Genomic DNA, 25,256 nt, shown 5'->3' on the forward strand with positions numbered 1-25,256 from the left:
GGGCGTGTCCCCCGGGCTCCGCCCCCGCTGCGTGCGCACGTCGGGCCGGCCGCTGGGCTGCGGCGGTCGCGGTGCCTGAGCGAGTCGCTGACTGGCGCGCGGCCGCGGTGCTGACGGACGGCGGAGCTGTCCTGCGACCGGTGAGTGTCCGCGCCCTGCCGGACCTCCCTCGGGCCTCCTCCGCTGGCCTGGCCCGCCCGGGCCTTCGGGAGCTGGGCTCGGCCAGCCATGGCTCACTGCGCCCCGGCGCCCGCCTGAGGGAGCCCCGGCGGGCCGGGGCGGCCCGCATGGGGCGAGCCGGGCGAGCGGGGCTGAGGCCGGGCGAGAGGACCCCGCTTCCCAGACGGCGTTTCAGAGGCCCGGGGAGGCCTGAGCCGCGGATTCGCGTAGGTCTCCTTGGGGCCCACCCCCTGCCGGCGTCACTTGTGCCCCGGGGAAGGTGACCCCCTGGTCGCTGCGGGCGGACTTGTTCCCGTAGGGCCTGCAGCCTCTGGCAGCCCAGCCCGCACGTCCGTCTACCTGGGGCCGGCGAGGACCCGGACGTGGCCCAGCGTCGGAGAGCCGTGCCCAGGCTGTTGGCGTGGGCCGGGGCTCTGCCCTTCTTCCGCTTGACTCACCTCGGTCCACAGGTCGCTTTGAGTCACTGTCGTGACTTCCCCAGTGACCCGCGACCACCAGATTGCTAGGGACCAACGTCACGGGCAGCTGGTTGGTCTGGCAGGGAGTCTGTTATCTCATCAGCGCAGTGCCCTAGGTGTGTTAATTGCCCCGTAAAAGCTGCCAGGACTACCTTACACAGTCTTTGCACAGGGCCTGTCTGTGTCATGCCACTTAAATGACTTCTGATGAACCGGTTGCTGTGGCTGTTCATCCTTATCGTGTTGTATTCGTGGCTCTGTGAACCACGCAAGGCGGAGCATGATTGAAAAAAGACAAACATCCTATAGTGCTCCACACTTCAGGAAACCCTCTCACTCTCAGCCCCTAACAAAACCCTGTGAGGTGATAGTTTTTCCACAGGTGAAATGGGGTTAATGATGAATCTCGAGTTAACAGACTTAATCTGCATCCCACAATCAAGATGGCACAGGTGGTCTTGTACCTGGTCATCTGCTCCCAGATCCCGTGAGCTTTCTCCTAAACAGAGCCGTGGAGATTGGAAGTGGATTATGTTATTTAAACTAGACAGTCTTCATCCTCCCCCTAAACTGCCCTCCCAAGTAGTAGGAAACAGGAGCTTACTGGTTTTATGTATTTGAATTTCTGTTAGGCATTAATCAGGGTGTTTTGATTAAAATTTTAACAGCCATGTTAAAGTTTTTAGTTTTTCTTTTGCAAGGAGGGGGATAAGAATATAAATGAGTAAATTGTGCTTTATTTATTTGGTTGTGCTGGGTCTTAGTTTCGGCAGGTGGGTTCCTTAGTTGTGACATGCATGTGGGATCTAGTTCCCTGACCAGGGCTGGAACCCGGGCCTCCTGCATTGGGAGTGCTGAGTCTTAACCATTGCACCACCAGGGAAGTTCCATAAATCTGTGCTTTATTCATTAGTTTTTTTCCCAAAAAATATCACAAGACAAAACATCACAAGCTTACCAGGAGCTCACAGTTCATTTAGGCATTTCCAAGTTTACTTGGTGAGATTGGGAAAAGTTTTCAAATACAGTACCTAAGCCAAAACACTGGTGGGGGTATGGGAATTCAAGGGACCTTGGAAACACACTCATAGAGTGACCTCATCGGACAAGAGATGTGAAGAGGAAAAATCTGTGATTCCCCCATTGTCTGACTTGATTTCCTTTTTGTCCTTTGCCTGGGCCAATAAGATGATATGCTGTGAGTCACCAGAGTCAGGAGTATGAGCTACTAAATGACAGTGCCAAGGAGAAGATCAATTACAGAAAGTAAAGTATTCGTTGCCTTTGGCTTACCGTTCCTTGTGTCTGTCGAAAAGCAAAACAGCTGGGGCCTTTGGGCTACCTTGATTTTCTGATTTCTTTTTAAAAGCTGACTCTTCATAGGACAGCTGGGCTCTGTATCAGGTTTGTGCCAAAAACTGAAATATCACTTCTGTAGGAGAAAGATATTTTTGAAAATTGGAATTGTATATTTCAGTGTAAAATTTAGAATTTAGCTTGTAACTCCTTGGAGAGAAAGATGAAAAATTTGAGCAGTACATTACCTCCTTGAATTTTTTTTTTTTTTTCTGCGCAGGAACTTAGTTGCTCCGTGGCATGCGGGATCTTCCTGGAGCAGGGATTGAATTTGTGTCCTCTACATTGGCAGACAGATTCTTAACCTCTGCGCCACCTAGGAAGCCCTACCTCCTTGTATTATTATTGACCATAGTTAACTAAAAAGTTATAAATAGACATTTAATGAAATCTCTTTTTCTGATAGTAGTTAATGGGAGAATTAAGGGATCTGGATCACATCTCCTTTTGTGTTGAACACAATGAAGGTTGTTTGCTTTTTAACTTAATTTATTATATCTGTTAGGTTTGTTTGTGTAAAAGTATAGGATGAAAGCTCTGCCTTTTGTTGTAATCTGAATAACCTCTCAGGATATTTTTGCCCTGCTGAGAAGCAGTGCCATTACCGAGTAATTCTTGCCAGCAATGAGAGAGAGTGGAAGAGGGGGGCATATCTGTAATTGGAACAGTTAATAATATAAATGCTTATACTGGGGTCGTCCTGTTTTTTTATATGGAAGATATTTCACTTCTGGTGACCACTCAGGTGCTCTGTGATATTGTTCACTCCATGGTTTACTTTTCCCCGTTGACTTCATTTATTTACCATAAGATGTCTCCCCTTATATGACATATTATAAAGCCAGCTGATGAAGGCAGCTGGCTTTAAATTCTTTTCAAATTTCTAATAAATTTGACACACAGCACTGAAATAGAGCAGCCCATAACTGATGGTCTGGTCTAGCAGTGTTATATATGTTTACAGGATATGCAATTACATGTATTCGTAAGTCCTTTCTGTATGACCAGTGTCTTTCCATTTAAAAATAACAATGGTTTTGGAGTTCACTATAGATAATTTAGAGGTGCATAGCTATTGTAAAGGGAATACATTTACAGTCAGCCCATCAGAGGACTGCATCTAAATTGCGATCATGGCTGACTGCAGTGGAGCCAGGAACTCTCTCTGGGTCGTCATATCAACCACATCTATAGTTAGACCTTACAGGCTAATGTTTTGAACCTTAACCAGGCATTTCAAAACAGCAGTTAAATTCATGAGGCTTTTCTCAGTGAGCAGGTTTGAATGTAGCTTTGATGTAATTTTAAAAGGCTTTTAGCAAACATGCATTTCCCTATGTGATATATTTCTTTTAAGCAAATATTTTAATAGTAATCCAAGGGCTGTTTAGTCTGCTTATGGAGTAGGAATTGCATCAGAATGTGTGTCTTCTTGCCTTTCAGTGGTGTGATGTTGAGGGGTTTTTTTTTTTTGTTTTGTTTTGTTTTCAAATATATGCTTAAGTATCTCTCTGTGAAAGTCTTCTACAGATACACTGACTTTTTGTTTGCACTTCAAAATGATTGGATTGTTAAATACTGCAAAATTGAGCTGATTAATCAATTTGTAACCATTATTTTCACTCACAAACAGCTATTCAACACTAGACAATGTTGTTTTACATGTGTGTATGTATCCAAATACATACATATTAATTTATACTAGAAAGAGTGAAAAATAAATGGTTGTTTCTCCTCCAAAAGGAAGCTGTGGTATACTTTTGATCATGAGAAAAACACTTAAACCCCTTGAGCTGCAGTTTCTGTGTCTGAAAAATGAGGTTAATACTTGATGAACCTTCAAGTCTTGGGTGCCTTGAATGCTGCTTTTCAATCTAAGACAGGGGTTTCCAAACCTTTCTCTTTAACAGAGTTTGGGTTTGGGCCTGGGAACCTGTGTTTTTAACTTTGTTTGGGGCCTCCTTGTCTAAAGCACAGACTGGAAGGAAGAGGGAGTAGACTGGCAGGAAGGCAGAGAAGAAAGCGACAGGATACGTGAGGAAAGAGAGCAGAGAGGACAGAAAGGGTGGGTTGCTGCACACAGTGACTGCTGTCAGCTTTTCTGCTAGAGGCCCAGCAAGTGGATATTCTCTTCTCTCTACTTAGGGGAAAAATTAATGTTTGTCACACGAATAGATTTGTTTCCTTTCGGAGTATCATAAGCCTGATTATTGTCATAGTTCTCAGTAACTTTAAAAGGGCTTTGGGGAAGAATGACATGAAGAGACAGGTGTCTAGTACCCCGCCAGCCTGCCTTTTTCTAAATGCTCCCTGCTTCCTGCCTTTCTCCCACTGAGCTCTCTCAGTTTGGAAGCCTCAAGTTTCACTCTCTTGTATTATATTCAGTCCCACAATTACCTGAGGGCTGTGGGAAGGTGCTAGCATGATTAAAATGATCTGCCATCATGCTTTTAGCTAATCTGGTTGGCTGGCCTGCTGCTCAGCCACTGGGGTGATCATGTTTATTTTGCCAAGCACTGAGACCCGTAGTCTGAGTATACAGATGTACTGAAGGAGTTGGTGACACAGGATATTGGAGTCAGAACTCTCCTGGAAAATCTGGAACAGAAGGCTCCATCTTTAGCACTGTTGTCTGTACTGCACAATTACCATTTATACTATAATATACCTGTTATGATGTTTCTCTTTTTCTCTCTCTCTCTCTCAATTGAAAGCTGCTTGAAGTCCTGAACAGCATCTTAGGCCTCTTTGTAAGTTGTAGAGCCCATGAGCATTGTAAGTGTTTGTTGATGGTAACATGGCATGTCACATGCCTTTCTTAGTACTGGCTCTGCTTTTCTCTCTGGCAAGACTGCTGGGAGCTGCTGCAGAGGAATTGTTGTCACCTGGAACTATTTCCAAGGCAGTTTGGAGGAGGGCAGGTAGATGAAGGGGAAGAATTGGTGAGCAAAACTGAGTGTGGGTTGGGCGGGATGGGTGGGGCTAGGTAGCAGATGAGAAAAGCAGACTAGTGAAGTGGCATTAAACCTTTACTCCCTTGATTTTCTACAGGAAGACAAGGGGAGAGTCAGACCTTCTCTTTATTTAGTAATAGCAGGTATCCCACTAATTAGAAAATAACTTTTAAATACTGTATTCCTCTACCACACTTGGGTTTTTGTCAGCCTCAGCAAAATTTCTAAGTGTCTGTGCTCAATGTTATGTTTGTCTTGCTTTGTAACGCTTTTTGTATTTGCAAAAAGTCTTACTGGTAGACCCAAAAGGAACAAAGTGGGGTGACTGGCTGCTCTAGGTTATGCTTTCTTCCCTTTGCATGTGGCTTTTCTGGGACATATGCCCAGATTTTAAAGTCAACACATTCAAGTGCTAATGCCTATAAAGAAGCAGTGCTATCTGTGTGCCCATTTGGCACCATGTATTGCCTCTATGGTGTGCATACTGTTGGCACCGAGGGAGTGCACAAAAACAACAGCAAAGCTAGCAGTCCTTGTTCACCAGGAGTTGGCAGTCACCTTGAGGAAGTGCAAAACAGTAAGTTCGCTTTGTAAGGTTTATGATTGTTGTTTTTTGACATTCAGTATTCTGGGAGGTCAGGAAAGTGAAGAGCTGAGAAATGGAAAAGATGATAATTTGAACTGAACCCACTGGATTAGGTAAAAGAGTAGGAAGAGAAAAGAAGGAAGGAGGGGAAACCCCACTTAATGAATAGGCATTAAGGGGTTTTACTGAAAACATATTACCCACAAAAAGAATGTCTCTCATAAAGTGACACGTCTAGAATAGGGACTTAACCTGAATTCCGGGTCCACAGGTGAACTTTAGGGGCCTGTGGTTGCTCTGGAATGGCACAGGCAACATTTTTTAAATATGTGATTGTCCTGGAGAGAGAGTTTGAAGCCTTCGTCTGATTCTCAAAGGGATTTGCAACCTCAAAAGGCTAATGATTATTATATTCTTTATAATACACCCTTGCTACCCATCTTCAGAAGTGCACATCTCTGAATCTGTATCTTCAGATGAGGAGGTATTTCGGTGGAAGATTAGAGACAGAAACTCTAGGATTCCTATGTAAACAAGCATCCTTCTACTGAACACCAGGTGTCATGGGACGTACACGAGTGTTCATGCAAAGGACAGCATGTTCCCATGTACACAGTGGTCTAATCTGGTTCCCAAGAGTGGGGTAGCTAAAGTGCCCTTAGCAACTGGTATGGGTGAGGCTGCAGGTCTGCCCTCAGGGACCTTACAGTCAACTGCAGCTGATTAGAGTGTTTACCTGTCCATGATACAGAGCTAGAGCCAAGTAGGAGTGTTGGGGATGGCACGAGTTGACACAAGTCACATACTTTTTGGAAGGTCAGGACATTTTTCAGAAACTACTGGACTGTTGGAAACAAAGTATGAAATAGTGGAGGGAACTCTGGGCATGTCTGGGAACAGTGGCTAATCCAGGACCAGCTTGCTGTTTGGACATACAGACCTAAAGGACTGTCCTAGAGCTGCTGTCACTTAGCACGCGCCGTGGGAAATGGAAACCGTCTATTTTAGAGTGAGTGCCCTAGCTGCCCCAGACCACAGCCTGCAAAGTAGGCCGAGCTCAGGGTTCCTGAGGACGCTGGAGGAGCTGAACTCCTGAATGCTGTCTTGCCCCCCACTGCTTTAATTGCGGATGCTCCCCTGTACTTGCTTCATGTATTGGCCTTCTGTGTAGGGTTTGGTTTGGGGAAATGGGTGAGCATACCTCTCAAAGTCCTAGAGCACGTGATTCTCTGCCGTTCTTGACATTTTCCCTCCCCATCTTGTCTACCTTTCCCCCTCGCTAGTTATTCATTCACTATTGCCTAATCAGGTCCTTAGTGGAATATGTTCTGGGCTATTTCTTTTCGATGATGATTAGTGGTGACAGTGATGTTTGACCAGTTCTGGAGACCTGTTGGGAATTACAGACACCCACTTCATGCATCTTTGATGTATGTATTTTGTGCGGGCTGTCTCATGGAACAGGAAGTTATTCAGTTTTACAGTGGCAAACTGCTGTTTGTTTTTTTATTTTCTTTTTGGTAAATTGAGATCACTGTAGCATTCTGCTTTCCCCCCCTTGCAGCAATGATTACCTAATGCCTTGGTGTATTCCTCTGAAATGTGCTTAAAGGCAGGATGTGGGCTTGTTAACAGAAGGTTAACTCTTCCCTAGAGTAACAAACATGAAGAGGCTACTGCTGTGAAATCCCTTCTCTAAAGCCAACTGGGGGAATAAAGGGTTTTCACAGAGGTGGCCAGCAGGAAGGTTTGGTGCTTTGTGCATGCCTGGGGTGGAGGAGTGCTGGCAAGCATTCATTACCTGCACTGTTAAAGTTTTGCCTATCCCTTCCTCCTTCCCTCCCTCCCTCCCTCCTTCCCTCCCTTCCTTCCCTCTTTCCCTGTGCCGGCAGCATGCATGATCTTAGTTCCCTAACCAGGGATCAAACCTATATCCCCTGCAGTGGAAGCACGGAGTCTTAACCACTGGACCACCAGGAAAGTCCCGTCTATCCATTTCTTTAAAAAATAAAAAAGGGTAAGGCACTGTTCTGCCCTTAAACAGGCTTTCAACTCTTTAAAATATAAGAGGTGTGTACTCAATAGCTGTATCTGTGGAATGTCAGGAAGCCAGTTTAAAAACCAGTGCAATGTGACATTTCTCTTTCAGTGAGCTATTTGAGCTTGGTCCCCCTACAAGGCCCACGTCACCCCCCCCCCCCCCGCAACCAGTAGAAATTTCTTCAGTAAAAATGCTGCTCAGAGATGCTTACTCACTAGCCAGCCATTTTTCTTATTTCTGGGATTCACTTTTAAGTGTTCTCTTTGTCATCTGTTCCTTGAGAGTTCCTTAATTTTGAGAATACCTCACATTCTGGAAATCATCCATTCACCCAGTAAACCCTATTTAGGTAGGTACCCTATGTTGGGCAGTAGGAGACAAAGATAAGTGAGCCATAATCTGAAAAAAAAAAGACATGTATACAAATAAATACTGTAAAGGGATACAAGTGGTATAATAGATCATAAAGGGCTTGCTTAGGTAGCTCTTAATGTGACATCCAGGCTCCAGGATCATCCAGCTCACTGTTATCTAGACCTTATTTTTGGAAGCAGCACAACTCCATTTTTGGAGGAATAGGGGAGCTGTTCTGTCTGAAATGGGTGGGGGAAGCCCACAGTTTTTCCTGCTCTGCCTCCTGTTAAATGCCATCCTCCCTGCAGCTTTCTGAGAAGTGCCTCTTATTTTATAAATGAGAATGTTGGAGTTCCAGGGCAGTCGTGTAATACAGCTAGCTAGTGCAGACCTGATATTAGAGCTTAGTTCTCCTCATTCTTAGCCTACTTCTCAGCCAGACACCAGACTGATAAACGATAATTAGATTTTCTCCCAGTTTTTTAGTGTTCTATTCCTCCAAGAAGTCAGTGAGCACATTTCTGTCAGGGGCTTCACCTCTGCCTGGCTTTGTTACTAAGCTTGCTTTAAAGGTTTTGCCTCCTAGTGATCTAAATACAGATCAGTCCTATTCCTGGGAAGGAAGTGTGACCTTTTTCATTGTCGTCTGTGGACAGTGCCAAGTTGCCCCAGTTCCCCCAGAAATCTCTGTAAAGGATATTTGATGAAGGTGTGACGGATGGTGTGAAGCCTTAGTGCATAAACAAACCTCTTCTTGTTTCTGTAAACTGATGAAGGAATGAGAGGTTTGAGTAGATTGAGCAGTTTCTCAACCTTGGTGCTGTTGACATTTTGGGCTGGATAATTGGTGGTGGTGGTAGAGTGTGTGTGTGTGTGTGTGCGCGCGCGCGTGCATGCATGCACACTTGTGCTTTCTGTGGGATGTTGAGTACCATCCCTGGCCTCAGATCCACTAGATGCCAGTAACACAGCCCACCCTCCAGTTGTGACTACCAAACATGTCTCCAGGCATGGCCAAATGTCCCTTGAGGGATAAAATGGCCCCCATCTGAGAACCACTGGGTTAGGGATTGATTGTCAGTAGGCCTAATGCAAATCGGAGTTATCAAGTATCACGTAAAATTTTCATTTACCTAAGCCTTTATTTATAGCAATGAACTGCTCTAAAGAAACAAAACAATAACGTCCCGTCCCCGGTCCTGACTCTCTGTGGCATGGAGGGGGCCTTCACCTAACTCATGTTCAGAGCCTCCTTAAAAGAATTTGAACTCTGGTGATCATCTTCCTTTAGGTCCTTTGCAAGATTTATTTTGCTAGAAATTCCAAGGTTTTTCTGTTCCTTTCTTGGTATCTAATGTTATCAGAATGAAAACAGAGGTTCTTCATAGTGAGCATTCAGCTCAGTCTGGGACCCCAGTATAGATTTGATGCTACCTGTAGGGCCTTTCATAGGGAAAGGGGTTTTTCCATTTCTTGACTAAACGTATACAGGAACATTTGTTAACTTTAAGTGACACTTTCTTTAGTTTATTAATCAGCATCATACAATGTGGCAGTTTTATAAGTAAATTATCTCATTTAATTTTCATACCTGCCTTGCAGAGTTGTTATTACTATCCTTACAGGTGAAGAAACTGAGGCTCTGAGAAGTAGCTGGTCCAAGGCCACCCAGCAGGTGTGCAGCAGAACCAGAGTTTGCTCCCTGTCGTGCCTGACTAGAGCCTGTGTCTTGACCACATCCCTACACTGCCTCTCGGCCTGGGTGTGGCTGCGGATTCTCTCTTGGCTGGGCTCAGCTCAGGTCAGATTTGTTGGGCGCCTACTATAGGCCGGCTCTAGAGATCATCATGCAGTTCAGTCACTGCCGCAGTCCCTTTCGTGTCCTGTCAATTAGCATTGTGCTGTGCAGATAGGACTTTGTGTGTATGGCTGCTTCTAGACTTGTTGAACCCATTTTCCAGAAACTTCGAGATGGAGGGATTTGGTCTCCATGTCATAGGATGTGTCCTGAAATACAAATACTGATATTTGTATCTAAATTAGTAGTCACATTTATAGAGAAGCTGAGTTACTGCCAGCGACTGCTGCATTGGGAGGCTGTGTCCTGGACATTCCGTCCTGGTGAGGAAACTAAAGCGCATGGCTGTGGAATTACTAGGCAGAGTAATGTGTGATAATCTGTTACCTCTTACCTTGGATCCTAGAAGGCCTCAGTGAAGAGCCAGAGTATCTAGAAAGAGAGTTTAAGGGCATTTTGCTAAGTAATCACTGTGTCACCTTGATTTTTCTGCCTTTCAAGTATGGTTTTGAAGGGTATTGTGAGTAAATTGTTACTAACAGTGAAATTTGAATATTTTGTCTTCAAAAAAAAAAGTTTTATTGAGTTAAAGATTATCCCTGTAATTCAACTTTCATTCTGAGAGACTTTTTAGAGTGGAAGAGAGGGCTGCTGTTAAAATTAATTGCTGATAATTTCACATCACCTACAGTATATTTTTTTCTACCTTCTAGCTCCTGGCTACTCCTAGGGGACATTTTCATCCATATACAAAAAGGCCAGATATACTGAGGGAGGAAAACAGTTGCGCACCCTCATTCCTAGGAGCTGTTGCCTCTTTTGTTAATACAAGGAACTAGAGAGTAGAGTGGCAGCAGGCTGCCTGCTGACCGCTCCTCCAGTGGAGGCAGGGCCTGCTGGGAACGCTAAGGAAGCCGAGCCTCTTACTCTAAGAAAGTCCAGTAGCTGTTGCTGCTGGTCTCTGCCACCATAGACACAAGCCTATGAGGACAGGGCCAGCCTCTTGGAGTTACCGGCTCTTGGTCAGGGCTTCTTTCCCTCTGCCCCCACGCGCCGCCCCCCTCCCCCCACACCAGCCTGCGTCTAGGCAGTCATATAAAAGCCTGAGAATAATACCTAACTCTGTAGGCCTGTGGAAACATGTTAAGATCCCAAACAGGTCCAAAGTGAGACAGAGGAGCCACTTCATTAGATTGACTGATGCCTTAGCCTATGGAGTTGCTAATCTTGTAAGAAGTTTATGTTGATATACTTCCTGTCCATCACACTGCTGTTTCCAAGGCAGAATATATTTTCAGTAGACAGAAAGATAGGACTGAATAGATCTTAGACACTGAACACATAGAGGACATGCTTTCAGATTCTTAAAACCAGATCTTCTATTTCTCTGTAGTTACTATGGTAATAGGTACTATAGAAATGTGCAGACTCTATAATGACCTCCTCTTGGTGTCCGGATGCCCCAGAGCCTCTGACTTCATCGTCCATCAAGACCTGGCAGATCTGATATTTTGCTTCCCTCCAGGCACTGAGTGGTGGTGGTGGTGGTGCATGTGCAGCGCCATCTTCCCCCTTGGGATCAGTCATCTGCAGCCTTGGCCTGCCGTGTTAGTAAACAAAAGCAGGGCTTGCCAGGGTACAACCTTCTCAGGTTGCCTTGTAATCTGAGCGAGCCAAGGTGCGTGTTGTGGGGATGGGCAGCAGCAGCTTCTGAATCTTCATATGGGTACCTGAGCATTTACTTCTCAGAAATCATAGGCTTGAGCTCATTTTTCATATGAAAAAAACAAATGGCACTCAGTGGTTTAGCAAACACCTCCACTGTAAGCATAAATACGGTGTAATATAACCTCAGTTTCCACATTGCTAGTCTGTTGTGGCACCATACTAATTTCATGTTCATGAACCACTTAGAGTTAGCTGGGGACACAGGAGGACTCACCTTGCATTCAGAAGGATTCAGATTTGGTCCCAAATCGACTGTTAACTCTGAGTGACCTTGGCCATGTTACTTAATTCTCTTGACCTTAATTCCTTCATAGTCGTGGGATTCTGCTCGAAAGTGACTTAGTCTGACGTGTTCACATCTGTTACACTTTAGTCTGGTGCTGTTCCTCTGCACCACCCTCTCTTCGGTGAACTTGAGGGCCTCTGGTCCCTGCAAGTATGCTGCTTAGGTTCTGTTGATCCTGTCTATAGAGAGGAAATCACCTGGGAGCCCACAGAACTTATAGGTTTTCCAAAATGGAAATTCAGCGGAAGCATCCTAATCACCCACTCTCTCCCTCCACTCCCCAGTGCTGTTTGTAGTCATCATTTATGAGAGAAGCCGAAGTCACAGGTGACAGTTGTTGCACCTGAATGAAAGGAAATGTGGCTGACCACTTAATCCTCAGGACAGGTGCTTTCAAGATTGTTCCAAAGTTGGAGTGATTTTTGCTGGATAGTACCTAAGGGTGACCCACAGTCTCAGCATTTACACTGTTACAACCAGCCCTGTGGATGTCTGGTGCCTAGGCTTTGTTCTTATCAAATCCCAGCCTAACCAATTTAGAATTCAGTCAGGACTTCAGCCCCCACCTTTCCAGGTGCTTCTCATGGGACTGAAGAGTTGTGTCTTCTCAGCCTTGAGAGCCAGTGGCACTCAGGGAACAGGGCAGGTCTTGTATTTATTTCATTTGTAGTAGGAAGTGGCACCTCTGGTGCCAGCAATGGTAGACTTCTGGCCTCTTCTCCGCTCTTTTCAGTGTTTCAGGTTTCATCTCAGTGTCTGTTTTGAATTCTTGCTCAGCTGTATTTGAACGTGCTAGAGAGGAGCCCACCCCTCCCCGGTGAAAAAAAGCCTGCGAGAGAAGTCTTGGACTTCCTGAATCACTCCAGTTTTTGAGTTACTAAGAGGCTAGTGTCCTTAGTTGCTTTCTGGTTGCTTGTTGCCCAAATGTGCAGGCGCATGTTGATTAAATCTGACGCAAGCGCTTTGTGTCCCTGGACTCCCCACTTTTCCAGGATTCCTTGTCTGAACTTGCTCTTTGTCAAGAGGTTAATAGTCATCCATTCAATGAACTGTGGGATTGAATTCACCCAGTGATCAAAATGAAAGGGGTGAAGCTTGTGTGTAAGATTTCCTGAGGTGTGGCAGCCCCAGAGTTCAGAGACCTCAAGTCATTTATTCTACAAACTCAGAAGGTTTTGACCTAGATGATGTGGTTTCCTCAGGGTTTTGGGAGGCATCTTATCAGTTGCTCTCCCTGAGGTCTGGGAGCAGCGCAGAGATAGTCAAGTGGCTATTTGCTACAGAAAACAGGTTGCACCTCCTCTTCACATCCATCTGCCAGATGGGAGGCAACACTGGCCCTTGGTGCGGGCTTTACCCTTATAAATACTGAGTTTTAAACAGTGCTAAGGAGACCAAGTTTATTTCCATGTTGCAGCTGGGAGTGGCTTCGTCCCCTTGTTAAGAGTTTCCTATTGTCCTAGCAAGGTCTGAAAAAAGCTCACCAGGAGTGTCTCCTAGGGTAGACCAACTAGTTAACAGTTCTGAGTTTATTCTCAGTTCCTTTTGTAACATTAACATTTGTTATAAAGTGGTTTCATGATCATTATCTTATTTGATCCTAGTAATAGTCTTTTATTGATTGCTGGGCGGGTATTCATTCTGTTTTACAGGTGAAAAATGGAGAGAGCTGGGGAGATTTGGAGGCTCTGAAGAGATGCACCTTCCTGCCCCTGGCTTCCTCCCTCCTGCTCCCTCCACAGTAGCCCTAGCATTGTTTGTTCCCCAGATCATATGTAGGGTTATAAGTAGGATGTTAGAATTTACTCTTTTTGTGTAGACAAGTATTTAGAAAAGAACTTGTGTGATGGGTAAACAACCCATTTCTTTATACCTGCTGAGACCTTCCTGATAGGAGTGTGTGACACCATTAAGAATTGACTTGGCCTGATTATGGGGTTGCTCAACAGAAACAGGTATCCTCACTTAAAAGTAAAAAGCCTTTAGAGGATGTAGATAAGGAACAAATCCTATAGTCCAGGAAAGGGGGTGTCTTGGACTCTTGTATTCTGTTTATCATCTGAAAACATATATGGGACACATATTGTACATGGTTTCTGTGAGAGGTGATGCATCGTTTTTAATGATGACTCTCCTGAATGTCACAGTATAAGTGGGTGGGGTGAGATCATTAGTTCAGCCAGAAGAGTGGAAAACACATACATATCTCCATGAGCTGTGGGAAGAAAGCTGCACCAATAACCAGAGGCAGGACAGAAGAAACCAGAGGCCTCATTACCTGCAGTACTGGCTAAGAAAAGGAGCCAGAGCCTGATGGAGTGCCCACCCTCACAGGCCCGCAGGTGAGGAGCAGCCTTGCTGGACAAGGGGGGAAGAGATGTGGGACTGGGCCCGTGTGGAGTGGTCAGAGCAGCCAGGGAGTCAGTGCCCAGCTCTGATGTGAGGAGAACAGACGGGGGCAGGGGCTGCGGGGGAGACCTTGGGCTCTTAGCGCCCCGGGAGGGAACTCTGGGGGAGCAGCAGAAAAAACACAACACTGGCCCCTAAACGAAGGTGCCAACCCAGCTGGGCCCTGTGGGGTGAGAATGGCCTTGGCCAGCTCAGAGGCACGGGAATTATAAACAGGTCATTAGAGAAAACCATAAAGAGGGGTGGAGGCGGGGAGAAGGATGGAGGAAGGGAGGGAAGGAGTCAGATCTGAAGAAAAATAAAACTAGATTCATACCATTTAATTCAGAGATATAATACCCAACTAAAATTTTTGTTATTTTACTTGGTACTTTAGAATTTAATCTGTATTTTATTGTCATCCCATCACTCGCCCCCTTCATTTAGGGGTGTTTTGTCAGGTATTTCATTTATGCATCAGCAACAGTTACAGCCCAGGTTGGAGACTCCCCAGGGTGCAGTGCTCTGTCATTTGGAACATGATGTTGGACTCTAAGAAACTCAGAGTCTGAGGGAATCTTGATCTGTCTTGTAGGATGTTTCTAGTTTAATGGGGGGAAACAGGACGACGGCACTTGTGGAAGCCGAAGAATAATCACCTCTTATAAATGTGACACCAGTTCTAAACTGGAGTGAACTCCTTCTAGGAGGCAGGCAGGGACTCCTGGTGCCCAGCAGGAAGCCATTCGGCAGGGAGCCGGCAGCGGTGCACCTTCCCTCTGGCTGCTTCCTCCTCTGAGGATGTGGGAAAACAGCACTAGCTCATGTTGTGGGTATCCTACAAGCTGTGGTAGCTGGCAGCTGGTCACTGTCAATTCCAGTCAGGCGGGAGAACTGTTCTCATTTCAGGGAGCTGGTAGCCCTGCTTTTCCTCCCCCTGCCCCCCCCACCAGTGCTGGCTAAGCTCAGCAACCTGCCCCCTTCCCTCAGTTGTGGTTTTCCAGGGCAAAGAAAAAGAACGGGAATGAAAAAAAGAATTGTTACGGATGAAGTCTCCACTGTGCCTTCTGGGATCACCAGGTGGGGGAGGAGTGGCGGTTATGTTTCCATCTGGCAGCCGTGCCCCAGGCTGACTGACCTGAGATATGCTGATGTGAGTCTCTGTGAAGGAGGAGTTAACATCTTTGAACATGTCTGTTCTTTCAGAAGCCCTAGAGCCTTGAGCCTGTTGTTCACTAGGGCAGAGGCTTTGAAATAAGTGTTCTAGATTTGCTGGGCCAGGTCCACAGGAGGCAGCATTGGTGATCAGGGCGTTGTTGCCACTTTTCTCAGATCAGGCGTGGAAGTAAAAACCAGTAGCAATTGGGTGAACAGCTAGGAGTACAGGAATTATGGAGTCATGGAAGTAGATTTTATAAACAGAAGGTCACAGTTTTCTGGAAGTAGAAGACAGAGAGGGCAGATCCACCTTTCTGGAATTAGTAAGAGCAAAGTAAAGGGCCCAGAGAACTTCCTAGTGACTAGTTGGTACAGTACAGGGTCTTAGCTGGTTTGCTTGGCCCAATTCCTCTCTCTGTCCCTCTTTCCTCTTCTTCCCTGCCTTTCCTTCCCTCTTTTCAAGAGAATTGAGCCACTGTATGTAAAAGAAGGAGCCAGTCGGCTAAAAAGTCCAACAAATAACAAGTATTTATAGTTTTCCAAATTCCCTTCCTGTCACCATCAGTATACTTAGTTATACGTAGTTGTTGTCAGTGTTTGGGGGCCTTTTTTTTTAAACAAATACGTTTATGTAGACTTTTTCATACATGGGTACAGCCCATCAGCTTGTTGCCGCGGTGCCAGGATTCCATTGTTTACTGTTGAGTAGCCCTGCCCCGTATTGTTAGGCTGTGTGATTTTTTTCAAATGTCATAGCATGGCTAGTTATTTTGTTACAGATTACTGTTAATACTTCTTGAAGTGTATTTCCCACAGTGGAATATTTTGGGATCTTTTTGTTTTTGTTAGGGGCTTGGGGCAGCTTCTTGTTGATAACAAGAGGAGGTCTGGAAAGTTCCACATTTATGATTTGGTCTCCGATTTTCTAGAGATTACAGTGGTTCCTGCAAAGAAGAAGGATTTGAGTGTAGAAGTCAACCTGATCAAGTTTGGCCACATAGCTTTTCATAGAATGAAGTGAATTCTGTTTCTGATGAGCAGGGTGGCTCCTGAATGCTGCATCCCAGGCCACTCCCTTCAGGAACAGTGGCCAGGCCTCAGGAATGGATATGGCCCTCTTCCTGGCACCCGGCCTGTGTGGGTTGAATGTACTGAGTCTTCCTGAGAATGTTACCCTTCCCTGGCAGATGGAGCTTTTAGCCTGCATTAAGGACTCAGTATTCTTGCTGCTAGGATATGGGATAATCTGGTATCCTTCCTTCCTTCAAAGCAAAATCCTCAAACCATGTTTTGAGTTTAGAATCTGTTGAAGTAGTGGACCACACAGTGTGCTTTGCTGGCCGCAGGTGCCTGCTGTTGGTGGTATGCATCACGCTATTGCCTGCCACCTTCTTTCCTTTGAATTTGTTGTTCAGCAAGTGTTTATGGAGAGCCTGTTATTTTGGGGGCCCTGGAAACTACAGCAGGGAAGCAGACAGCTGTGGCCCTGCCCCTGAGGCCAGAGTCAGGCCTCCTGGGAGCTGGGAGGAGGGAATTAGGGGCTATTGGGTAGGACCAGGTTGAAGAGGGGTGGGTGGAGGGTGTGCCTGAGGGGAGACTGGCACAAAGTGCTGCTGAGAAAAACATGACAAGGCGGGCACCAGTGGAAGCCAGCTTTCCCTTGTTGCTCAAATGACTGCACCTCCTAGCAGAAGCCGTGTTGTTCTGCACCTCCCAGAGTGTGCAGTTATCATCAAGTAAAACAGTTAATGGTCAGATGTAATCACTCACACAATCACTGCTGTGCAGCGTGAGGATCAGGTGTAGGAAGTTTACTGAAGTTACTGCAGTTGGTAACCTAGGCAACCAGAGGGCATTTGTTCTTGTCTTGGCCTGATTTTAGTTTTTCCTGTCAGGCAGCATGGGGACTGCAGTCCTCAGGTGCCTAGGGCATGTCCTCAGTGTGGCCATTTACCTGCCTAGAGCCTCTAGGGCCTTTTACTGCAGCCTCCCTCCTCTGGGAAACCCAGAACTCCCATCCCTGCACACTCTCCTCTCTGCAGTCTGAGTGCCGAGCAGCTGGGGACAAATTGTGGCTCTCAGGGTCCCTAAGGGAGTGGAGCTCAGATGTTCTTTCTTAAAAGTCTGGGGAATTCCCTGGTGGTCCAGTGGTTAGGACTCTGCACTTTGATTGCTGAGGGCCCAGATTCGAGCCCTGGTTGGGGAACTAAGATCCTATAAGATCCTGCAAGCCATGTGGTGCAGCCGAAAAAGAAGTCTGTAAAATTGGATCAGTATGGACAAGCTAGGGAAGGCTATGTGGGGCTTATTCCACAGTTGGCAGTCTACCTTGACCCCTCAGAAAGAGGACACATAGCTGGGCAGCCTTTAACCTTCTCTGTGGGTTGTCCTGTTTCTAGCTTTGTTCATGTTGCTCCATGATCTAGAGGCACTTCCTCTCCCCCACCCCAGATCCTGTCTGCTGTTGACGGTCTGCACTACAGCATTTTTATAGAGGAGAGTATATCTGATTTGGAGTCAAAAAAAGGTCCCATTTTCTCTGTTTTGCTGTTTCTTTTATTTTTTTCAGCTTTATTGAGTTATAATTGACAAATAAGATTGTAATTGTTTGAAGTGTACAACATGATGATTTGGTATATGCATGCATTGTGAAAGGATCTCCACAATTGAGTTAACACATCTGTCACCTCTCATATTTACCTTTTTTTTAAGCGAGAACACTTAAGATCTATTCTCTGAGCAAATTTCAGTCATGCGATACACTATTATCAACTGTAGTCACCATGTTATTCATTAGCTTCTCAGACCTTATTCATATTACAACTGAAAATTTGTACCCTTTTACCAACCATTCCCCCTTGCCCCCACTCCCAGGCAGCCCCCAATCCACTGTGTTCTATGAATTGAACCTTTTTTTTTTTAAGATTGCATGTAGAAATGGTACCATGCTTTGTCTAGCTTATTTCACTTTCTGCTATTTTCTAAGCATTCTTGGACAAGTACAAACCATCATATCTAATATTCACTGACTACTTACCACGTGGCAGGCACTGTGCTTCCATGTTCTCACTTAATCCTTCCTATCATTAATCCCATTGTGTAAATGCTAAATCTAAAGGTGGGAGAAGGTTCAGAAAGATCCTGCTGAGCAAAACCATGCTTATAATAGCCCCAGAGATAGCAAAGAAGATGTTATCTAGAGAAAACTCAGAAAAGATATGTAGCAACATACTAACAGTGGTTATATCTGTGGGGTGAGATAGAGGTGGTTTTTTATTCTTTATACCTTTCAAACACCTTTCTACCTTTCAAGGACCATTTCTTATATTTCTTTGTTCTCCTTGACACCTGTTTCTGGTTAGAGCTCAGTAATGCTCAGTAAATAGATGCTGCTTGAGGTGGAAAGGTAAGGTCTCTTCTTTCCTTGGTTTGATTTGGCCCCAGTGTTGGTAGCCCTGGTCTTGTGTTATTTTGTTAGTTGTTGGTGCAGCTGTGCTGCTGTTCATCTAGAAAGTTCCTAGATGGGCTCCCACCTCTTTGCACTGCCAGGGTGGAGGGTGAGCTTGTGTTCTGGGACCATATCTCCCTGGCTGACGAAGGCTCAGCCGTGGCAGCAGGCAGCAGGCACCAGCTGGCTAACTTGTGTTATTTTCTTCAGCCCAGCAGAGTCTAGAGTGGGCTGGGGACAGTCTGCTTGCATGGGACTCAGTGTAGCTGATGCAGGTTGTCAGGGGCTTTTCACGCGGCTCTGCTTTAAAGCAGAGCTGCTCTGAACGGCCTGGCTTGATGTTCTAGTTCGTGTGCTACTCCACTGCTCTCTGCACAAGGCCACCCACCTGTATGGGTAGGCTGGACTAGCTTGCATGCGCTTGCTGCCACACTGAGAGCTGCTGCACCACAGCTTTTTTTTTTTAAAAAGTGATGTATTCTTTGTTAATTTATGTTTTAGGTAACTGTTAATTTTGCTATAATTTCAAAAATACAGAAAAGTTGTAAGAGTAGTACATAGAACCCATGTTTATGTTTTATCCAGATTCATAGTCAGCATTTTGCCTCATATGCTTTACTTGTGTGTCCTCCCCACTCCATGTATGTGTATGTACACGCGCGCGCACACACACACACACAGGTATGCACTCATGCTCTTCCTCTCTGTCTCTGAACCATTTGACAGTAAGTTGCAGGTGGTATGCCCCATTACTTTTTTTTTTTTTTATTTTATTTATTTATTATTTTTTGGGGGGTACACCAAGTTCAATCATCTGTTTATTTTTTTATTTTTTTATTTTTTGGGGGGTACACCAGGTTCAATCATCTGTTTTTATACACATATCCCCGTATTCCCTCCCTTCCTTGACTCCCCCCACCTCGAGTCCCCCCCACCCTTCCCATCCCAGTCCTCTAAGGCATCTTCCATCCTCGAGTTGGACTCCCTTTGTTATACAACTTCCCACTGACTATCTATTTTACAGTTGGTAGTATATATATGTCTGTGCTACTCTCTCACTTCGTCTCAGCTTCCCCTTCACCCCCTGCCCCCTCCCAAACCTCGAGTTCTCCAGTCCATTCTCTGTATCTGCGTCCTTGTTCTTGTCACTGAGTTCATCAGTACCATTTTTAGATTCCGTATATGTGAGTTAGCATACAATATTTGTCTTTCTCTTTCTGACCCATTACTTTTTAATACCTCAGTATGTGTTTCCTAAAACAAGGGCATTCTCTTAAATAACCAAAGTGCAATTATAAAAAACAGCAAGTTCAGCATCAATACAGTGGTGTTACCACTGTCCATATTTTGTCCATATGCAGGTATAGTCCCAGTAACGGCAAAGCTTTATTTTTAACAAAAATATTCCTGAGGCACGTGGGTGACTCCTTGGTTATATTGCTCCGGGAGAGCAGAACCAGCAGGTATTTGGGGGAAGTGACTGTCGTGGGCGCTGCATCACCTGCTGCTCATGTCTCTGCAGGACCAGAGGAGTGAGAGCAGCAAGAACCACACTTGGCAACCATGTCAGCAGAACTGGAGACCTCAGAGGGGGTGGATGAGCCGGAGAAAAAGAGCTCTAGGGCCCCAGAAGAAGAAAACCACACCAGGTGAGTGATGGGGGCTGGCCATGTTGAGTCAGGTGGGCCCAGGGCCTGCCATGCCCAGCACACCTGTCTTCAAGTGCTGGAGGCACCAGGTGTGGTCAGGGTCATGCTGCTGTGGTCCCCAGGACACCAGGCTGGAACTGCAGAGACGGTGTATGGCACCCTGGGCTGCTCAGCGCTCTCCCTGCTCCTTCTCACCGTCATCTCATGCAGGGAGGCAGGACGGACACTACTGGGAGTGCCAAATGGTGGAATTGGTGGTATTCCTGGTCCTTTTTTCTTCTTAAAATTTTAAGTGTCTTGTCATCTGGGGTGAGAAAGGATAATCAGAGGCAAAGCTGGCATCTTTTCCAGTATCTCCCACCTCTTCAAATGCGGGAGCAACTCTTAACTTCAGGGCTTTCCTTACTAGGGAGGGCCAGTTCACTTGAAGCCTCAAGTTTCGTGGGCCTGTTCTTCTTCGTGCTTAGCCTCTCCTTGTAGCCCTGTTGTTGGCAAAGTTCTTTTTTTAAAAATGTATTTATTTTTTATTGAAGTATAGTTGATGTATAATGTTACAGGTGTATAGTATAGTGATTCACAATTTTTAAAGTTTATACTCCATTTATAGTTATTACAGAATATTGGCTATATTCCCTGTGTTGTACAATATATCCTTGTAGCTTATTTCATATATAGTAGTTTGTACCTTTTAATTCCCTACCCCTATATTGCCCCTCCCCCCTCCCATCTCCCCACTGGTAACCACTAGCTCGTTCTCTCTCTGTGTGTGTTTCTTTTTCGTTATATTCACTGGTTGTAGTTTTTAGATTCCACATGTAAGTGATATGATACAGTACTTGTCTTTCTCTGATTTATTTCACTTAGCATAAAGCCCTCCAAGTCCATCCATGTTGCTGCAAAAGGCATTATTTCATTCTTTTTTTGTGCCTAAGTAATATTCCATTCCATATATGTATACCACATTCTTTTTTTTTAAACTGGAGTATAGTTGCTTTACAATGCTGTGTTAGTTTCTGCTGTACAGCAAAGTGAATCAGTTATACACATACATATATCCACTCATTTTTAGATTTCCTTCCCATTTAGGTCACCACAGAGCATTGAGTAGAGTTCTGGCAAAGTTCTTTTTTTATATCTTGAAATAATTGCTAATAATAAACTATTGTCAGCACGTGAGTGATACGAGCAGTCTCTTAAGGAAGCCACAGAGGCTGGGCTGTGAGGGGCTGAGCTTTTCTCGCTCTAGTAGATGGTTGTGTGGACGCACATGAGCCCCCGCCCAGCGTGTCCTCTGCCTTGTCTGGTACTGGCTGCTGGCATCGGTCAGCACCGCTCCATCCTACGTGATTTTGTTAAGCAGCACAAACCTCCGTCTTAGCTCTAAGCTCCCCAGCCTTGATCTCATTTGCATCCTCCTACGCCTGGGCCAGCCACGTGTAATCCCGAAGAGGCTGTGGATCTAAGGCGGGAGGAAGGCGGCAGGGCCACCAGGAGATGCAGGTCAGTGCTTCTCAGTGGTGTGGATTCTGGGAGATGCGTTCCCAAAGGTTGTCTGTTCCCTGAAGCCAGCACACGCTGTGGCAAGATTAGAGGTGTGTGTTTCTTCGGGCACTTGGTGGCCACAGAAGCAAAGCATCATTTATTCGGGTGGTTCAGGGAAACACAGACGCTGTGGAGGAGTACGTCACAGCCATTCAGAATGTCTCCCAAGTCCTTGGAGCAGACTCATGTCTGCCTGTCCTGTGCTCCTTGGTAGGAGGCTGGAATCAAGTTTCTGAGCAGCCTCTGCGTCTGGCTTAGCAAGTGGTCAGCCTGGATCTGGGAAGGGCTGATTCACACATGCATGCTCTCTCCATAGGATGGCGGACCTCTCTGAGCTCCTGAAGGAAGGGACCAAGGAAGCACATGACCGGGCAGAAAACACCCAGTTTGTCAAGAACTTCTTGAAAGGCAATATCAGGAAGGAGCTTTTTAAGGTTTGTGCCCTACATCGTGGACTGGGTTGGGCTGGGGGCCTTGGTGACGTAACATAGTGACGTAAAGGAAGTGATCCTTGTTCCAAAGAAGTCACCATGTCATTCCTTTAAGAAACAAAAGCTTCCTGAGTATGTGAAATAATTCACTGTATAAAAGTAGGCCTTTAGGGAATGGAGGGGGGTGCTACTCGAGCCTTTGTCTACAGCTGCTCAGAAGTGTAGGCAGTGGGCTTGGGAGTTGCCGGCTAAGGCCCAGGCGCTGGCCCTTTCCCATGGTCTCCCCATCGCCCTCGGCAGCTGGCCACCACTGCACTGTGCTTCACGTACTCGGCACTTGAGGAGGAGATGGACCGGAACAAGGACCACCCAGCCTTTGCCCCCTTGTACTTCCCCGTGGAGCTGCACCGGAAGGCAGCGCTGATCAAGGACATGGAGTATTTCTATGGCGAGGACTGGGAGGAGCAGGTGCAGTGCTCCGAGGCCACTCGAAAGTACGTGGAGCGGATCCACTATGTGGGGCAGAATGAACCAGAGCTGCTGGTGGCCCATGCCTACACCCGCTACATGGGGGATCTCTCAGGGGGCCAGGTGCTGAAGAAGGTGGCCCAGCGGGCCCTGAAACTTCCAAGCACAGGGGAAGGGACCCAGTTCTACCTGTTTGAGAACGTGGACAATGCGCAGCAGTTCAAGCAGTTCTACCGGGCCAGGATGAATGCCCTGGACCTGAACCTGAAGACCAAAGAGAAGATTGTGGAGGAGGCCAACAAGGCCTTCGAGTACAACATGCAGGTACTGCCAGGGGTTGGGCAGGAAGGGGCCTCTGATCGTGGGGAGCTGCCCTGGGGCTGCCCGAACAGGCATCAGTGCACTAGGACAGAGGAGCTGCAGCCTGCCCAAGAGAAAGTCGAGGGACCAAACAGGCCAGAGGGCATGAACCTAGTCATGGCTCTGCCTTGTCTGATAGACAGCCTGTGTGTTGAGTTTTGGGAAGGCAAGGCCCCTGCACATTGAGGAGGTTGGGAAGGAGGAAGCCATCTCCCTCCCTTTCACCCCAGGATTCTGGTTTTGAGGAGTGGATTTCCCCCTTTTAAGCAAGGGTTGCTATGAAAAGTCCTACTTGTTAAGTTCAGGGAAAGAACCAAGAAGAGTGAGAATGACAGTTTACAAGTAGCTGTTAGATGGGCCCAAGTCTGAGGAGGCTGATTCTGTGTCCAGAGCCCAGGCCCAGCCCTCAGCACCAGGAAAGTTGCCGTGGGAGGTAGTGAAGCACCAACCTTACCACAGGCCTGGCAGCCCTCTAGTCTGATCTCAGCAGGCCTCTGAGGGCCACTCAGGATAGGTCAGCCCTGCTAGGGCCTCATTCTGCCACATTCCTCTTTTTCTGTTGTTTCTTGCTAAAAATACACAGTGGCTGGAAATACTGAAGTACCGGTGCTCACACGGTGTCTTGGGGTAGCGTTCTTGCTTTCTCCTCCTGTCTGTCCCTTGGTAGTTGCAGTTGTGGGCTGTCAGTCTGGGCAGCACAGGAGCGTCCATACCTTCCAGAGCCCAACCTCAACCTCGGGTGAGGTGCCGCCCCACTGACGGGAGCTGCTGCTCTGCACTCCTGAGCAAGCCTCGCCTGCTGCAGCTCCCTGTGTGTGTGGAGGAGAGAGATTTTTCTTTGAAAGCAGAGTATACACAGTCCAGTGATGGCTGTCGATCCTCTGCACCTGCAGATATTCAATGAACTGGACCAGGCTGGCTCCTTGCTGGCCAAAGAGATCCTGGAGGATGGGCTCCCTGTGCACGATGGGAAAGGAGATGTGCAGAAGTGCCCCTACTACGCTGCTAAGCAAGACAAAGGTAGGTCTTGCATGTCCTGAGCTCCCCCCAGGGTGGGCGTGTCCCTGTCCCCTGCTGACACCATGTGCCCTGTTGGTGTTGCCGCGCAGGTGCCCTGGAGGGCAGCAGCTGCCCCTTCCGAACAGCTCTGGCTGTACTGAGCAAGCCCAGCCTCCAGTTCATTCTGGCTGCCAGCGTGGCCCTGGCTGCTGGCCTCTTGGCCTGGTACTACATGTGAAGGACCCACCACCCACACTGGCGCCCTCCTCCCAACCGTTGGCCCGCCTCCACCCACGACCAAACTACCACCTCAGGTGACTTTTTTTTAATGCTGGGCTCGAGAAGACAAGCAACCAATAAAAGCCAGACGCTTAAGCCTTTGCCTGTCAGCATCCCATCTGCGGGCCAAATGCTGAACTGGGTGCAGGCCCATCCTCCCTGCAGCCCCCAGGCCATGGGAGCAGGAGCAGCCAGCACAGCTCAGCAGGCCGACCTGGGCCTCTGGAACCAACTCTGCTGCCAGGGCATCCATGCCTCTGACCCCAAGGCTTGTTCCCTCCGCTCTTCCTTGTTGTGTTGGCATTTAGGTGGGTATCTTTCCCGTGCTGGGAGTGGAGTAACCATCAAGTTCAGGCTCCCATAGCTCTGTGGGGGGGCCTCCCCAGGTGAGGCTGCTCTTCTGCAGGATCTCTCCTGGGGGTGGGGACCAGGCTCGCACCCTCAGAGGCCCTGGGAACTCCATCCTGGGTAGCCAGTCCTCATGCCTCTCAAGCAGAAACCCTGAGTGGGGTATGTGTGCCCGTGGCCTGTCTCCTCTGACCTGTGAAAATGCTACTGCACTCAATAAAATGGACTCAGACAGCTGCCTCCCTCCTTCCTGGTGTGATGTCATCCTTCTCAGTGGCCCCTGGCAGCCCCTGGTGTGCTCCCAGTACTGCTGGTCACATTCCAGCAGCCCTCCTCTCCAGGACAGTCACTGTGACCACCTCACAAAGACCCTGAAAGTCCATGTGGTCCCTTGGTTTTCTAACTCTGAGTGTTCTGGAGTTTCCCTACTTTCTGAATTTTTTTT

The 25,256-nt window shown here is 46.9% G+C and overlaps 1 protein-coding gene and 1 non-coding gene across 4 annotated transcripts; both read left to right on the forward strand.

Annotated features, from left to right (window-relative positions):
* On the forward strand, positions 1 to 25,043 carry HMOX2 (heme oxygenase 2). Of its 3 annotated transcripts, XM_057748282.1 has the most exons (7): positions 33 to 140; positions 13,394 to 14,083; positions 20,258 to 20,384; positions 22,243 to 22,360; positions 22,658 to 23,149; positions 24,079 to 24,205; positions 24,295 to 25,043. In XM_057748282.1, exons 3-7 carry the CDS (start codon positions 20,299 to 20,301, stop codon positions 24,420 to 24,422), a joined length of 951 nt encoding a protein of 316 aa, XP_057604265.1. In that variant the 5' UTR covers positions 33 to 140; positions 13,394 to 14,083; positions 20,258 to 20,298; the 3' UTR covers positions 24,423 to 25,043. The 3 variants fall into 3 exon arrangements, with proteins under 3 accessions (XP_057604264.1, XP_057604265.1, XP_057604266.1); XM_057748281.1 differs by lacking the exon at positions 13,394 to 14,083 and having other exon boundaries at positions 1 to 140; XM_057748283.1 differs by lacking the exons at positions 33 to 140; positions 13,394 to 14,083 and adding an exon at positions 205 to 386.
* Positions 17,421 to 17,493, forward strand: TRNAQ-UUG (transfer RNA glutamine (anticodon UUG)). The gene has a single exon. It is a non-coding gene; the product is annotated as a tRNA-Gln (tRNA).
* Positions 25,044 to 25,256: the final 213 nt, after the last annotated feature.

The sequence above is a fragment of the Hippopotamus amphibius genome, chromosome 9, assembly GCF_030028045.1.
Source record: "Hippopotamus amphibius kiboko isolate mHipAmp2 chromosome 9, mHipAmp2.hap2, whole genome shotgun sequence".
Lineage (NCBI taxonomy): Eukaryota > Metazoa > Chordata > Mammalia > Artiodactyla > Hippopotamidae > Hippopotamus > Hippopotamus amphibius.